The sequence below is a fragment of the Xyrauchen texanus genome, chromosome 9, assembly GCF_025860055.1.
Source record: "Xyrauchen texanus isolate HMW12.3.18 chromosome 9, RBS_HiC_50CHRs, whole genome shotgun sequence".
NCBI classification, from domain to species: Eukaryota; Metazoa; Chordata; class Actinopteri; order Cypriniformes; family Catostomidae; genus Xyrauchen; species Xyrauchen texanus.
The window spans coordinates 32,324,153-32,339,472 of record NC_068284.1 but is presented as its reverse complement, the minus strand read 5'-3'; the positions used below and the strand labels follow the sequence as shown (position 1 = coordinate 32,339,472).

The 15,320-nt window shown below is 45.5% G+C and overlaps 1 protein-coding gene across 1 annotated transcript in view; it reads right to left on the bottom strand.

The window, feature by feature from the left end:
• Positions 1-15,320, bottom strand: part of LOC127649716 (astrotactin-1-like) — a 560,423-nt gene that overhangs the window by 126,851 nt on the left and 418,252 nt on the right. Inside the window, exon 19 of the mRNA XM_052134948.1 lies at positions 8,575-8,763. Within this exon, the coding sequence (XP_051990908.1) occupies positions 8,575-8,763 (189 nt within the window). The remainder of the gene's footprint in view (positions 1-8,574; positions 8,764-15,320) is intronic.

Below are 15,320 nucleotides of genomic sequence, written 5' to 3'. Positions count from 1 at the left end.
CCCACATCTGTGCCTCTATACCATCCTGTCTCGGAGGTCTACAGACAATTCCTTGGACTTCATGGCTTGGTTTGTGCTCTGACATGCACTGTTAACTGTGGGACCTTATATGGACAGGTGTGTGCCTTTCCAAATCATGTCCAATCAACTGAATTTACCACAGGTGGACTCCAATCAAGTTGTAGAAACATCTCAAGGATTATCAGTGGGAACAGGATGCACCTGAGCTCAATTTTGAGTGTCATGGCAAAGGCTGTGAAGATTTATGTACATGTGATTTATTTTTATTTTTTTATTTTTAATAACTTTTCAAAGATTTCAAACAAACTTATTTCAAGTTGCCATTATCGGGTATTGTTTGTAGAATTTTGAGAAAAATAATGAATATAATCAATTTTGGAAAAAGGTTGTAACATAACAAAATGTGGAAAAAGTGAAGCGCTGTGAATACTTTCCGGATGCACTGTATGTCTTAACTCATTGGATATCTTCATTGAGGGTTATAAAATGCAGATCATTATAATCCAGGAAAATATATGTTTATCATAAATAAGTGTAGTTTTAAGACTGTTGTGAAGAAGCCCCCATGAAGAAATGTTGTGTATTAGATGATGATGTGCACCAGGCATCTTAACTAGGTTAATCAGCATGACTTCCCTGGTCAACCAGCTTCTTATATATATATATATATATATATGTATGTATAAACACACACTACATTTCAAAAGCTTGGGGTCATTTGCCTGAAATGTTTCTCATGATCTTAAAATCCTTTTGATCTGAAGGCGTAAGCTTTAATGTTTGAAATTAGTCACACAAGGACGAACAAGACTTGTGGAGGTCCACAAATAGTTTTTTTTCTGAGGTATTGGCTGATTTCTTTTGATTTTCCCATGATGTCAAGAAAAGAGGCACTGATTTTGAAGGTAGGCCTTAAAATACATCCACAGCTCCAATTTTTCAAGCTGCTTAAAGGCACAGTTAACACACTGGAATTGTGATATAGTCTGAGTTCTGAGTTCAATTGCATGCTTCCCTTTGATTTGAATTGTTTAATTGCTCATTCATCAAACTCCTGGATCACAGCCGGCATTGAGCACCTGTCCTGCAGATGTGCAACACTAGGGAGCTCCTCTATGGCAGCTCAGGCCAAGAGAGCATCTCTTCACAATCTTTTCATCTGCTTTCTCTCTCTGTACACTGTATATGTTACTCCCTTACACACTTACTTTCTACCTCCCCTACCTTGAAACACATCCTCAGGCGATGGGTGAGAATCTTTTCCTTTCCCAAGTTTCCTGATCCCTCTCTCAATCTTTCACCCAAAGGCAGATGTGGCAACTGCAATGGTGACGTTCACTGGTATCATTTAAAAAGTCTAACATCATTACATTTCTCAGAGTCTTGTGTAACGTCTATCTAATTGTATTATCATGTTTAATTTTGATTGTAAATATTGCAAAAATAATTCACCCAAAAATGAAAATATCTCATTATTTACTCACCCTCATACCTTTCCAGATGTGTATGACTTTCTTCTTCTGCAGAACACAAAAAAATATTTTTATAACAATATCTCAGCTCCGTAGGGCCATACAAAGCAAGTGAATGGTGACCAGAAATGTGAAGCTCCAAAAAGCACATAAAGGCATCATAAAAGTAATACATATGACATAATCTATTTCTTCAGAAGTAATATGATAAGTGTGGGTGAGAAACAGATCAATATTTAAGTCCTTTTTTACTGTAAATCTTGACATCAGCAGTCTCATTTCAAGCTCTATCACACTTTCTAGCACAATCTAGTGTAGATGAGCTTGAAATCACGATTGTTCCTGTAGACTTCAATTGCAAGATGTACAGATATGTAGGAGTTACATTTTGGTTAGTTCTCACCCAAAAACGATTAGATTACTTCAGAAGACATGAATTAAACCAATTATGAACTACTTGTTTGCTACCTTTATGCTCTTTTTGGAGCTTCAAATCTTTGGACCCCATTCTTTGTATTGTATGGACCTACAGAGCTGAGATATAAAAATTTATTCCAAATACTTTGTAGATATTTTCTAGAGAATAATCTTTCCTCTTTCCCACTTTACTGCTTAAAAAAATCTGGGATTTGGTGAAAATAGGTTATTCAAAGGTTCCACTTCCCTGTTCATTTTTACTTTTGACTAAAGTAGAAGACATCCTAAGCTTTATTCAAAGGTATAGCATTAGGTAATGTTTTAATTATGTATCATAATTAAAAGTGTCAACAAATTTTCAAAAGTGTCCCACTTTGCCCATATTCGCCCTAGTATATAAAAAAACTAAAAAGAATTGGAAACTATTTTATTTTTATTTTAGTTAGATTTGGAGTTATGAAAAAGTATTTTATTTTAGTTTTTTTTTTTCCAATAATTTCAGTTTTTATTTTAGTTACCAATAATAGTTTTATTTTGTTTTAGTTTCAGTTTCCGCTAACTATAATAACACTGACATGGGGTCGTGGAGAGAAAGAGCAAATTGGTGTGTTGTGCGTGTCATAAAAACTATTTAAGCATATTTTTGTGCGTGTTAAGTCTGTCCAATATATATATAAGAGTTTTATGATGTTGAGTTGGTCCTGCTATCAAAGATTTTATGATCAACATGTCAAATATTATATGCTTAGTATAGCCTAATCTCAAAAGGCTATTTTACTGGTACAGTATACAGCATCTCTGTAAATCTTACAAGAACATAAGAGGAGACAATGCAATAAAGTTTAAAGACATTTTTTTACATAAAAGTTTGGAGTGAAACAATCAGTTGATCCACGCTATACGTAAAACACCTGTGCAGCTTTGTTTTAAAAAATCTCAACTCGCAAATGAGTTTACAAATCTGTCTTTTAATCTGCTCAATCGGAGTCTAAATTCACTCATACTGTATAAATTGACAAATAGCCTCAGTCTATTCTAGATGCTGATTTTAATAAGAAAATTAGGCGAAAGCAATACAGAATGCATGCAGTGTTTTTGAGTGCTCATTATGACAGCAAAGGGAAAGATGTCTAATTTGAATAGTGGGAGTCAAAGTCTCATACTGCAGACTCGCTTTTAATATAAATTGATAATCAAGACTGGACTAATTCTGGGTGAATTTGCTGATATGATTCCAAATGCCAATTGCCCTTTGAAATTCAAAGCAAAATTAATGTTAACCCTACACAAATAAATACAAATACACATGCCCACTTTCTTAAACAACTTGGTATGTTTATTAACCCTCCAAAGTTATGTAACATAAACTTCTATGGTGATTGAAATTTGAAGAAACTGCAACAGTTATTGATCATGCAAAATCAATACCTGCCAAGATAGGCCAGGACAGAATCACAGACCCTTTCGTGGTGAGTCCTTTTCAAAATCCTAGCATAGCAATAGTAAAGCATTTAATAGAAGTGTCACTTATGAAAAAATAATGACTTGTTCTATTTCAAAAACAAATAGTTTCTTTTCCATATTTTTCATTTTTGCTTAAGCATCATTCCAATATTTTCATTTCCTTTAGCAGATTTATGAATATTCAAAACCTGTTTGGTCAACATTTCCCCCTAAACATTCAAAAATAATTAGGTGGCACACTTTTGCTCTGGAAGGATTGTGCTATTAAGGGCAAGGGTACAAGTATGGTTTAGCAGCCGAGGCTCCAGAGAACTCATTACTCATACCCAAAGAGCAGGACCTTTAACTGAGGCACTGGAGGTATTTAACACCCAGCCTAGTGTCTCTTCTCTTGCTCCATCAACAAACACCTGCCTTTCATGCTTGCTTTCCCAGAGTCAGCACTGATTTGCAGCATCCAAATGTAAAATTCAGAAATGTCAATAAATTAAAACATATAATTGCATGATATGCTAATTAATAAATAACATTATTCAATAATTCAAAAAATATATAATTTTTTGTTGAAAACTTACTGGCTAGTTTCAGCTCAAAATGTAATTACTTAATGGTGTCCGAGGCTGGCAAAATTAAGAATAACAGAGTTTTCAGGCAGGAAGGAAAACTCTATGATTTAAGGCCATCCATCTGAAGCCCTAATGTTTGGTGAATTGCAAGGTGATGTCCTTGGAACTAAGGCAACATAGTCGATTCGACCAAGGGAAACAATGCCAGTGCTGAAACAGTAGTTAGAGGAGGGCCATTATTTATCTGACTTGGTCTAAGATACAGAAACTAACAATGTAAAGATGGATGGCTGAATGGTTTAAAAAGAACTATGATTTGCATTTAAAGCTTTAGGTCTTTTTCTATGGCTTTCTGTGGTGAATATACAGTACATTTTTGTAGTTATGCTCTAAAATATATTATTTGCTAGATATTGCACTTGTATAGAGTAAAACTTGCTCGCAACCCATAGTGATGTCTAATTTGTAATCGAGTCACTCTTTAGATTTGGTTATTTTCAATGAATCAGTTGAATCATTGTGTGCCATAAATTGCTTTGGATATAGCGTTAGCTAATCGACAAATTAGAGCACCGCTAATGCATGTGCAGAAAATAATTTCTTTGCTTGTTAATGCTGGTTTGGCTGGTGGACTAACATGGACTTTCTGCTGGTTGACCGAGGAAGTCTTGCAAGTGAAGCTAGTTAAGAAGCATGGTGGGGACACTAGCAAATCAGCACCCGCCATTGTTTTAAGCATCAATTTTGTCTCAGATATATCTATTTTTTTCCATAGGAAAGATCCAGGAGACAAAAGTTGATATACAATAAATGTGATGAAAAATGAATGTGGACAGCATAGTGGTATAGCCCATGTAATGTCGCCTTGAAATAATTTGATGATACATTTTTGAGTTCATACTGAAATTTGCAAATATGCAAATCAGAGCAGTGCATGTGACATGTTGAGATCTCTTCTGAGGTTCACAATGAATGTGAGATTACTAGGGTCTTTTTCTTGAAAGAAAGAACAGAAAAGCCAGAGACATTTATAATTGTACAATAAGCAAAAGGAAAAGCAACTGAGATTTTCAATAAAACTCATGTATGATTTTTCTTTCCTATGGGAAGATGTACTAGTACCATGCTAGTCTTTTCAGCAGGTCGATTACTGATTGCCACATGGCTATTAGTACGAAATGGCAAAGAGGCCAGAACATGGTGAACTCACTGACTCCATCAAAAGACTTTTCTGCAATGACTGGGTATTACATTATCACACTGTGGACCACCTATGGCTTTCATTTTGTTGTCATTCACCTTGTTTCATTCTATTCTCCTTATGTTTTCATTGAAAAGAGGACAGCACAGACTGAGGCCACTTGTATGCCTTGTCAAATGGCCTTGCAGCTTATTTCATAGTTCCAAAAGAAATGCATGTGTTCATCAAAATCCTTTTTTTATGTTTAAAGCACTGATATTTCAATTAATGACCAAGGGCACATTGTTGAAAAGGTAGCCTAGCATAGAATTATGAACTTTGAATGGCTGAGTCACTCCGTTGACTGTCTAGACTATCTCCAGAGTTGTTGGGTCTTTTAATATCTAACTTTTGTTTCCTTTATGTTAAAATGTTGTTTCCTATCCAATCTTAAAATGTACATAGGCTAAACCAATGGCCTGAGTTTAAAGTGGGATTATCTGTGTGTTCAGCCAATGTAAAATGGGTGTGTGTGTGTGTGGGTGGGGGGCTGTTTGGGAAACCTATATGAAAACAATTATAATTTTTTTGCAATTCCATTTGGTGACACTTGTGGAGCAGAGATTACACACTTGTATGTTTTGTCCTAACTGACCTTGCACATAAACATGGGCTCAGCCGAGTGGAGATGAAGCATAATAAAACTAGGTGAGGCTGCCAAGGGCCCACCTGAGGATGGAGCAGCATTTGCTCGAATTAATTTTAAGCCAGCAAGCCAGCCTTCTCACATCTGCTTTTGTCCCATTTTATTGGCGGAACAGATGTGACCAACCTCCCTGGAGCCATGTAGAGTTTGAGTTCCTCTGCTTCCATCCACGTCCTCTCTAAAATGGAGTTTATGTTCTGACTAAACCCAATTTTGGATGCACCAGGCCAAACTTCTGTTTGCCTGCCTTGATAACTATATATTATTTATGCATTATACCTAGGTGCTTTTTAAATGATTAATTCTGATTGGTTGACAAACTTTCTAAGGTGTGCAAATTTCTTTTTAGTAAACGCACGACTATGAAGTAGTTCCAAGTCTTGACTGCAAAACAGTTCCATATCAATTATTTCAAAGAGCCAAGAAGGCTAAAACAGCAAAATAACAAAATAAAAACAAAGACCTTGGTGTGGTAATGGGGGCGTGGTTGAGCAACATCTGTGGACAGCGAGGAGAGAGTGAGTGTGGTAAGGGTTGGTACCTGTCGGAAATCACCTCTAACATCTGTTTTGTGTTTGCCGTGAGAGCGTAGAGTGATTTAAAGGGTGATCCAGACCAGGAGAGAGAGAGAGAGAGAGAGAGTTGCACACAGCAGTGTGTTAATTTGTGTTAATATGTGTTCATTGTGCATTCTTTAAGTTTGTGTGAGAAATAAAGATGCATGTTGGATTGTTACCCGTCTCCCGCTTCCTCCTTGAAAGTGTTAAAATAACCTTTTCACATTGGTGCCGAAACCCAGGATGGAGGAAGATACGCTGCCATGACATCTTCGAAGAAGTCTTCAAGTCCCTCGCAAGCATCCACCTAGCACAACACCAAGCACAACACCAAGCCCTCATGGAGCTGCAGAAGGAGCTGGAGATGCATTTGAGGTGCACCTCCAGGCACAAGAGAAGGACCGGCAGGTGTTGTGGAGCTTGCTGTCCCTGGAGGGGGATTTAGCCGCAATCCCAGCAACAGAAGGTCCCCATGTGAAAATCACTAACATGGCACCACATGATGACCCGGAGGCCTTCCTGGAGATCTTCGAGCATGCGGCCAGAGCCCTCAAGTGGCTGCACTCGCAGTGGGCAGTCCATCTGCTGCTGCTGCTGTCTGGGGAAGCACAACTCGCAGCACAACATCTCCTGGTTGTCAACCTCCTGGAGTATTCTGAGTTAAAGACATCCTGCAATGGATCGGCCGCAGCCCAGAACAGCACAGTCAGCGTTTCCGCCCACTGACGCTGAGCGAGGTCGGCCACCCATTTGCCCTGGTTGCCGGCTGAGGAGGGAGACGCCGACGACATCATCAACATTGTGGTGCTGGAGCAGTTGGTCTTCCAGCTGCCGAAGAGGACGGCGGAGTGGGTCCAGTGTCACCATCTGGCATCACTGAAGGAGGTGATCCTGTTGGCTGAGGACCATATAGCGGCGTTTTCAGGGGATGCAAGCCATTTTCTATCTCTCTCCCTCTCTCAAAGCCAAAGCCAGCTTTATAATAGTGGTACTCGGCTACGTAAGATAAAATCCTTTTATTACTCCCCACCTCGAGTCTAAATTACATGCCAAGTGGCAAGGACCCTTTAAGGTTGCACGGCGAGTCAGGGAAATAGTTTATGAAGTTAAATGAATGGATAGAGGCGGTGCACGTCAGATTTACAATGTCAATCTCTTAGAAACATGGAGAGAGGCAGTCCAGTTGACATGATCTCCACTCTCTATCCTGCTAGCTCTCTCTCACATGCAAACACACACACAAACGTACACACACCATGTTACTCTAATAAGTGCTTAAAAGCAGCCCAAGCCTCTGTTAATAGTTCTAAATTGACGCTTTCAAACTAGCAACGAAAGAATGAGCTGTATTAAAGCAAGACCATGAGTTGGTGGTGGAAGAAATTATTTTTACTCACAAGAGTGATTTAGGCATGAAAACCTGAAAATATCAAAATAAAAAAACATGACAAATTTCTTGATGTGTGGTAACCGTAGTATAAGTGGAATAATTGATTCCAGTCTGTTGAATAATTGAAAAAAAAAGAATCTGCTTCACGTTGCGGCCAAATAGTTTACAGTACAAAAGTAAACCAAACGTCCTTACAATCAAACACAGAAATGTATTACTATTACCATTAACTGCATAGAGCCAACAATATGCAAAATTATTAACATGAGATAGGCTAAATAGGAAAAAAGACTATTTTGTAAATCCATTAACAATAGTAGAAGTGTAATTGTTATATTTGTTACTAATTACTAATTTGTCTAATTAGCCAAATAAATGGAACAAACATTGGGCAAAATATTATTACTATTAGCCATATTACCAAGTGACAGATTAATTTGTGCCTAAATACTATAAAGTTAGATTGGGCACAACAACAAAAAATATGGGAAGTATTTTTCTCCTTTTTAAAAGTTGACAAGCCCATTTATTTTGCAATCCTAATTATTCCGAATTATATGTTTAGCTAAATTGTATTATTTGCATTTAGCATTGTTTATTTACTTATTTCTATATTTATTAGTGATGTCTGTGTCCCTATCAGAACAAATCTTTGGCCCAATTTGGGTCACAACCCACCAATTAAAAACCAGTAAACTTCCAAAACTCACATGGTCGTCTGTGATCTTTTCAAGTAAACAGGTGAATTTAGTATAAAGCAGCAAATTAAATCTTTGTAAACCACATAAATTGTCTGCTTACCTTTGCTGATATCCTGATACTCCAACCATAGCTGACGTTGGACTTGCTTGTTGGGGTACCATATGGTACAGGATTCCTCAAAGCCATACACTGCCTCCTGGATAAAATGGTTGCCAAACTCTTTTAAAATGGACACAAAGTCACTGCGGAGAGTGGCCCCTTCCAGTGAGTGAACTGCTAAACTGAAGGCTGAAGTGGAAAAGTAAAGAAAGGGATGGAGAAGGAGGGAGAAGTCATTTAAAGTTGGGACGTTTAAGAGTATCACATTAAATTTTACATTCCATTTAATCTCTCAGTAAAGAGAGAAGCCAGATTGATAGACCAAACAGTAGAGAAATTATTCAAAATATGTTGCGCTGTGGTGAAGACTTCTTGATTGTATGACGTATAGTTCCGGCTATCAGAAAAATTTTTAAATTTTGATTGGATGAGTCACATTCAAAGTCGTTGTAAAATTACTATAAGCACACCTGTGACAGCACAAATTAAATTAACGTGCCAGGTTTAAACATTGCTTGGAAACTGCAAACAGCAGTGAATAATGTGAATAATGTTACTTAGCGAAGGAATTGTTTATTTGAACATGGATGTCTTTTATTGCAGTCTTTCCCCACCCTGTTCCTTGGAGGCATATCAACAGAACACATTTTGAATGTCTCCTTGATCTGACGCATTCCATTTCAGGTCTTGGAGTATATTCTAACAAGCTAATGAGTTGAATCAGTTGTGTAAGATTAAAGAGACATTCAAAATGTGTATTGTTGGCGTGCATCCAGGAACAGGGTTGGAAAACACTGATCCCTTTACAAAAAGCTTCACTATGATGCTGCGCTTTGCTAAGCGCTTTTGGGAACAATCCGGCATTGTGACAAGCTGTGAATATGTGCGTAACACGTCAATGAACATTGACCGGAATGTATATGTCACGCTTGAGCAGCAAGGCAGACGAGGAGATGCGGACCTAAATGCAGTTACACTTTATTAAATAAACAAGCAAGAAAAAACACAAAGGAAAACCCTCAATGGGGAAATAAACATAAAACTAGAAAACACAGGCAGGGAACACACACCAGGCTAACAACATTCAACGAACGACAAGGAGTGAACAAAAAGCAGGGCTTAAATACACAGTGAGTGATGACAGAATGAGACACAGGTGAAAACAATGAACAAAATGGCAGTGATGATGGCAGGTGGATTCTGGGAAGTGTAGTTCTAAACAATGACAAGTGAGACAGTGGAGCTAAACAAGGGACAAAATTGAAAACTATGGAATGCAAGGTGACAAAAATGGCAGACAGAGGGCAACAGTGAAACAAGACAAGGAATTCCTAACATAGCCCCCCTCAAGGATCGGATTCCAGACGATCACAGTGACATAAAACAAAACAAAAAATGTCCATGACTGGGGGGGAGCTTGAGGTGGGCAGACAGACCAAGGGGGCAACGAGGGGCAGACAGACAGTCCAGGGGGCACAGAAGGCAGGCAGGAAGTCCAAGGGGGCACAAAGGGCAGGCAGGAAGTCCAAGGGGGCACAAAGGGCAGGCAGGAAGTCCAAGGGGGCACAGATGGCAGGCAGGAAGTCCAAGGGGGCACAAAGGGCAAGGACAAGTTCAGGTGGTCAGGGAGCTGGCCACCGGGCAAGGACAGGTTTGGGGAACCTGGGAGGAGGCCACTGGACAGGGACTGGGTCAGGGGGCCTGGGCAGAGGCCACAGGACAGGAACCAGGTCAGGAGGCCTGGGAGGAGGCCACAGGACAAGGACTGGGTCAGGAAACCTGGGAGGAGGCCACTGGACAGGGACTGGGTCAGGGGGCCTGGGCGGAGGCCACAGGACAGGGACCGGGTCAGGGGGCCTGGGAGGAGGCCACAGGACAGGGACTGGGTCAGGAGGCCTGGGAGGTGGCCACAGGACAGGGACTGGGTCAGGAGGCCTGGGAGGAGGCCACAGGACGGGAACAGGGTCAGGAGGCCTGGGAGGAGGCCACAGGACAGGGACAGGGTCAGGAGGCCTGGGAGGAAGCCACAGGACAGGGACAGGGTCAGGAGGCCTGGGAGGAGGCCACAGGACGGGAACAGGGTCAGAAGGCCTGGGAGGAGGCCACAGGACAGGGACCGGGTCAGGAGACCTGGGAGGAGGCCAGAGGACTGGAACAGGGTCAGGTGGCCTGGGAGGCAGCCACAGGACAGGGACTGGGTCAGGAGGCCTGGGAGGAGGCCACAGGACGGGAACAGGGTCAGAAGGTCTGGGAGGAGGCCACAGGTCAGGGACAGGGTCAGGACCCCTGGGAGGAGGCCCTAAAGGCGATGACCTGGAAGGCTCTGGCGGCGGAGCCGTAGGAGGCTCGGGAGGCTCTGAGGGCGGAGCCGTAGGAAGCTCTGGGGCGGAGCCGTAGGAGGCTCTGGAGGTGGAGCCGAGGGAGGCTCAGCTGAGGGAGGCTCTGGAGGCGGAGCTGAGGGAGGCTCTGGAGGCTCAGAGGCCTCAGGGGGCGGAGCCGAGGGAGGAGGAACCATGGAGGGCTCGGGAGGCTCAGCTGAGGGAGGCTCTGGAGGCGGAGCCGCAGGAGGCTCGGGAGGCTCAGCTGAGGGAGGCTCTGGAGGCGGAGCTGAGGGAGGCTCTGGAGGCGGAGCTGAGGGAGGCTCTGGAGGCGGAGCTGAGGGAGGCTCTGGAGGCTCAGAGGCCTCAGGGGGCGGAGCCGTGGGAGGCTCAGGAGGCAGAGCCGAGGGAGGAGGAACCATGGAAAGCTCGGGAGGCTCAGGGGGCAGAGCCGTGGGAGGCTCAGGAGGCAGAGCAGAGGGAGGCTCGAGAGGCGGAGCCCTGGGAGGCTCGAGAGGAGGAGCCCTGGGAGGCTCGAGAGGAGGAGCCCTGGCAGACTCGAGAGACTTGAGAGATGGAGCCCTGGGAGGCGGAGCCCTAGGAGGCTTGGGAGGAGGATCCCTGGGTGGCTCGGGAGACTTGAGAGGCGGAGCCCTGGGAGGCTCGGGAGACTTGAGAGGCGGAGCCCTGGAAGGCTCAAGAGGAGCCCTGGAAGACTCGAGAGGCGGAGCCTTGGGAGGCTTGAGAGGCGGAGCCCTGGGAGGCTTGAGAGGCAGAGCCCTGGGAGGCTTGAGAGGCAGAGCCCTGGGAGGCTTGAGAGGCAAAGCTCTGGAAAGCTCGGGAGGCGGAGCTTTGAAAAGCTTGGGAGCCGGCGCTCTAGAAAGCTCGGGAGGCGGCGCTCTAGAAAGCTCGGGAGGCGGAGCTCTGGAAAGCTCGGGAGGCGGAGCTCTGGAAAGCTCAGGAGGCTTGGGAGGCGGAGCCCTGGAAGGCTCGGGAGGCTTGGGAGGCGGAGTCCTGGGAGGCTCGAGAGGCTTGAGAGGCGGAGCCCTGGGAGGCTTGAGAGGTGAAGCTCTGGAAAGCTCAGGAGGCTCAGAAGGCGGAGCTCTGGAAAGCTCGGAAGGCGGAGCTCTGGAAAGCTCGGAAGGCGGAGCTCTGGAAAGCTCGGAAGGCGGAGCTCTGGGAAGCTCGGAAGGCGGAGCTCTGGGAAGCTCAGAAGGCGGAGCTCTGGGAAGCTCGGAAGGCGGAGCTCTGGAAAGCTCGGAAGGCGGAGCTCTGGAAAGCTCGGAAGGCGGAGCTTTGGGAAGCTCGGGAGGCTCGAGGGGTGCAGGCTCTAGGACGGGCATGACCATTGGCGCTGGCTTTTGGTCAGTCCTGGCTATTGGCGTTGGCCCGGGAACGGTCGAGGCTACAGGCGCTGGCTCAGGGACGGTCGAGGCTACAGGCGCTGGCTCAGGGACGGTCGAGGCTACAGGCGCTGGCTCACTGACCTCTGAGGCGACAGGCACTGGCTCACTAACCTCTGAGGCGACAGGCACTGGCTCACTGACCTCTGAGGCGACAGGCTCTGGCTGGGTGACTGTGGTATGCGCTGGCTTGGGTTCGCTGACCATGGCTGACGAGGGCTCTGGCTCGCTGACCGTAGCTGATGAGGGCTCTGGCTCGCAGACCGGGGCAGGCGAGGGCTCTGGCCCGCTGACCGTAGCTGACGAGGGCTCTGGCTCGCAGACCGGGGCAGGCGAGGGCTCTGGCTCGCAGACCGTAGCTGACGAGGGCTCTGGCTCGCTGGCCGTGGCAGGCGTGGGCTCTGGCTCGCTGGCCGCAGGCGGGGCTCTGGCTCGCTGGCCGTGGCAGGCGGGCTCTGGCTCGCTGGCGTGGCAGGCGGGCTCTGGCTCGCTGGCGTGGCAGGCGGGCTCTGGCTCGCTGGCCGTGGCAGGCGTGGGCTCTGGCTCGCTGGCCGTGGCAGGCGTGGGCTCTGGCTCGCTGGCCGTGGCAGGCACGGAAAGCCCAGTGGCGGAAACCGGGATCGAGAGAGGTGGTTCCCCGGCAGCGAGTACTCCCAAGACTAGATCCACATATTCCCTGCACATGAGGTCTCCGGAGTTCGGCAATCCCCTCAGCTGGTACGTTGGTAGCCCGAGCTGGTAGATGATTTTCAGGGATGTGTCGTCGAAGCCGGTGTGGATGGCAACAGCGGAAAAGAAGTGGGAGTACTCGCGGATGGTCAACTCTGCCTGGGTCAGTTCCATCAGGTAAGCTGCTAGATCCATATTGGGTCGTTCGTTCAGTCACGCTTGAGCAGCAAGGCAGACGAGAAGATGCGGACCTAAATGCAGTTACACTTTATTAAATAAACAAGCAAGAAAAAACACAAAGGAAAACCCTCAATGGGGAAATAAACATAAAACTAGAAAACACAGGCAGGGAACACACACCAGGCTAACAACATTCAACGAACGACAAGGAGTGAACAAAAAGCAGGGCTTAAATACACAGTGAGTGATGACAGAATGAGACACAGGTGAAAACAATGAACAAAATGGCAGTGATGATGGCAGGTGGATTCTGGGAAGTGTAGTTCTAAACAATGACAAGTGAGACAGTGGAGCTAAACAAGGGACAAAATTGAAAACTATGGAATGCAAGGTGACAAAAATGGCAGACAGAGGGCAACAGTGAAACAAGACAAGGAATTCCTAACAGTATAGCCTCGGCTGGTGAGATCATTAGATGCACCTGTGGCCAGACTATAAAATAGAGGCGTCACCAGCGTGTCGTCAGATATCTTTTTCTGAAGAGCAGTCCATCTCGTTCCGCTTTTTTTATATATATATATATATATATACACACAAATAATGGCGGAGAAAAAGAGCAAAGGATGCGTGTTTCCTTGTCAGCGTTACATGAGTTTTTTTTGTTTGGGAGAAGAGCACACTGCTTTCGCGCTGGGGCAGGGCGGGTACGCGCATTGTGACCTTCTTTCAGTCAGAATGCTTCGCGCTCGCCTTGCTTAATTCCGAGAGCCGGCACCCACACTTCATTCGTGGGGCTCTAATATGGATCTGGCTGAGGAGCGAGAGACGGGTCCGTCCTTTTCGCTCGCTCTCTCCCCAGATCCGGCTGGTCCTTTGCGTGATCTTGAAGCGCGCTCTGGTGCCTCTTCAGTTCACGAGGGGGACCTCGATTCTCTTGGATCTGCAGATTTAGAGTTACCCACATCTGAGCACTCAAAGCATGACTCAAAATCCTCTGAAGAGTTACTCGATGTGGTTACTCGTGCAGTGGCAAGACTTCAATTAGACTGGCCACGTGACCAAGAAACCCCCAAACGCTCTGTCTGGTGGCCAAGGGAAGGGAACGCCTCATCAGTCCCTTCGCTTCTTTGATGACCTCCACAATGAGCTTGCTCATTTGAGGAGGAAACCTTATACCTCGCGCGTTCACGTGCCCTCGACGTCGTTATATTTGACTATCGTGGGTGCTGAGGTGCGAGGATATTCAATGATGCCACCGGTCGAAGAGACACTTGCGGGTTATCTCTCGCCGGGCTCGGCATCATGTTTGAAAAAACCTGCTCTACCCTCTAAGCCATGCAGAACTACCTCCACGCTAGTGGGGAGGGCTTATCAAGCGGCAGATCAGGCTGCACACCATGTCTCTGTTACAGGCGTACCAGGCTGACCTGCTAAAAGACCTGAGTGCGGGTGAAACTCTCGACGAAGAGGCTTTTTCAGAACTTCGTCGAGCTACAGATTTGTCTCTCCATGCAACCAAGCAGTCGGCCCGTGCCATTGGCCAGTCTATGTCCGCTTTAGTCAGCATGGAGAGGCATTTATGGCTTAACCTTTCAGGCATCAGGGATAAAGACAGAATTTTCTAACTCGATGCCCCGGTTTCACCTTCTGGTCTCTTCGGAAACACCATGAATACGGTTATCTCCAGATTCCAGGAGGCGAAAAGCCACGAGGAAGCCTTTGGGCAGTTTCTTCCTCGTCACACTCAGGGGGCGGGGCCGTCGGCCACCCAGTCTCGCCCTGATTCTGCTAGGAGGGAGGCTCAAAAACAGAGCGTGGCGAGTCGTGCTCCCCCTCATAGGAACTGGGGACAGGATCGTCGCCCTCAGCAGCCGCCCAAGCAAGACTTCAGGGTTGTGATTTCTAAAAGAAAGAAACACTGACGGTCTTGTACCCAACCATGTGAGGGTAGTTCCCTTCGAGACGGGACACGTGTATCATCCACTTCGGCCCTCCCGATACCCTCACGAAACCTCTTCACTCGGGAGATAGAGGCTTCCAACAAAGAGTTGGGTGTACCGTTGCTTCCTGCCTTAATCCAGGACACGGAACACTCAACACCCCCTCAACAGGAAGTGTTAAACTTCTGCCAGGTATTTCTATGTGGGTTCTAAAGACAGTAGAAAGAGGCTACATA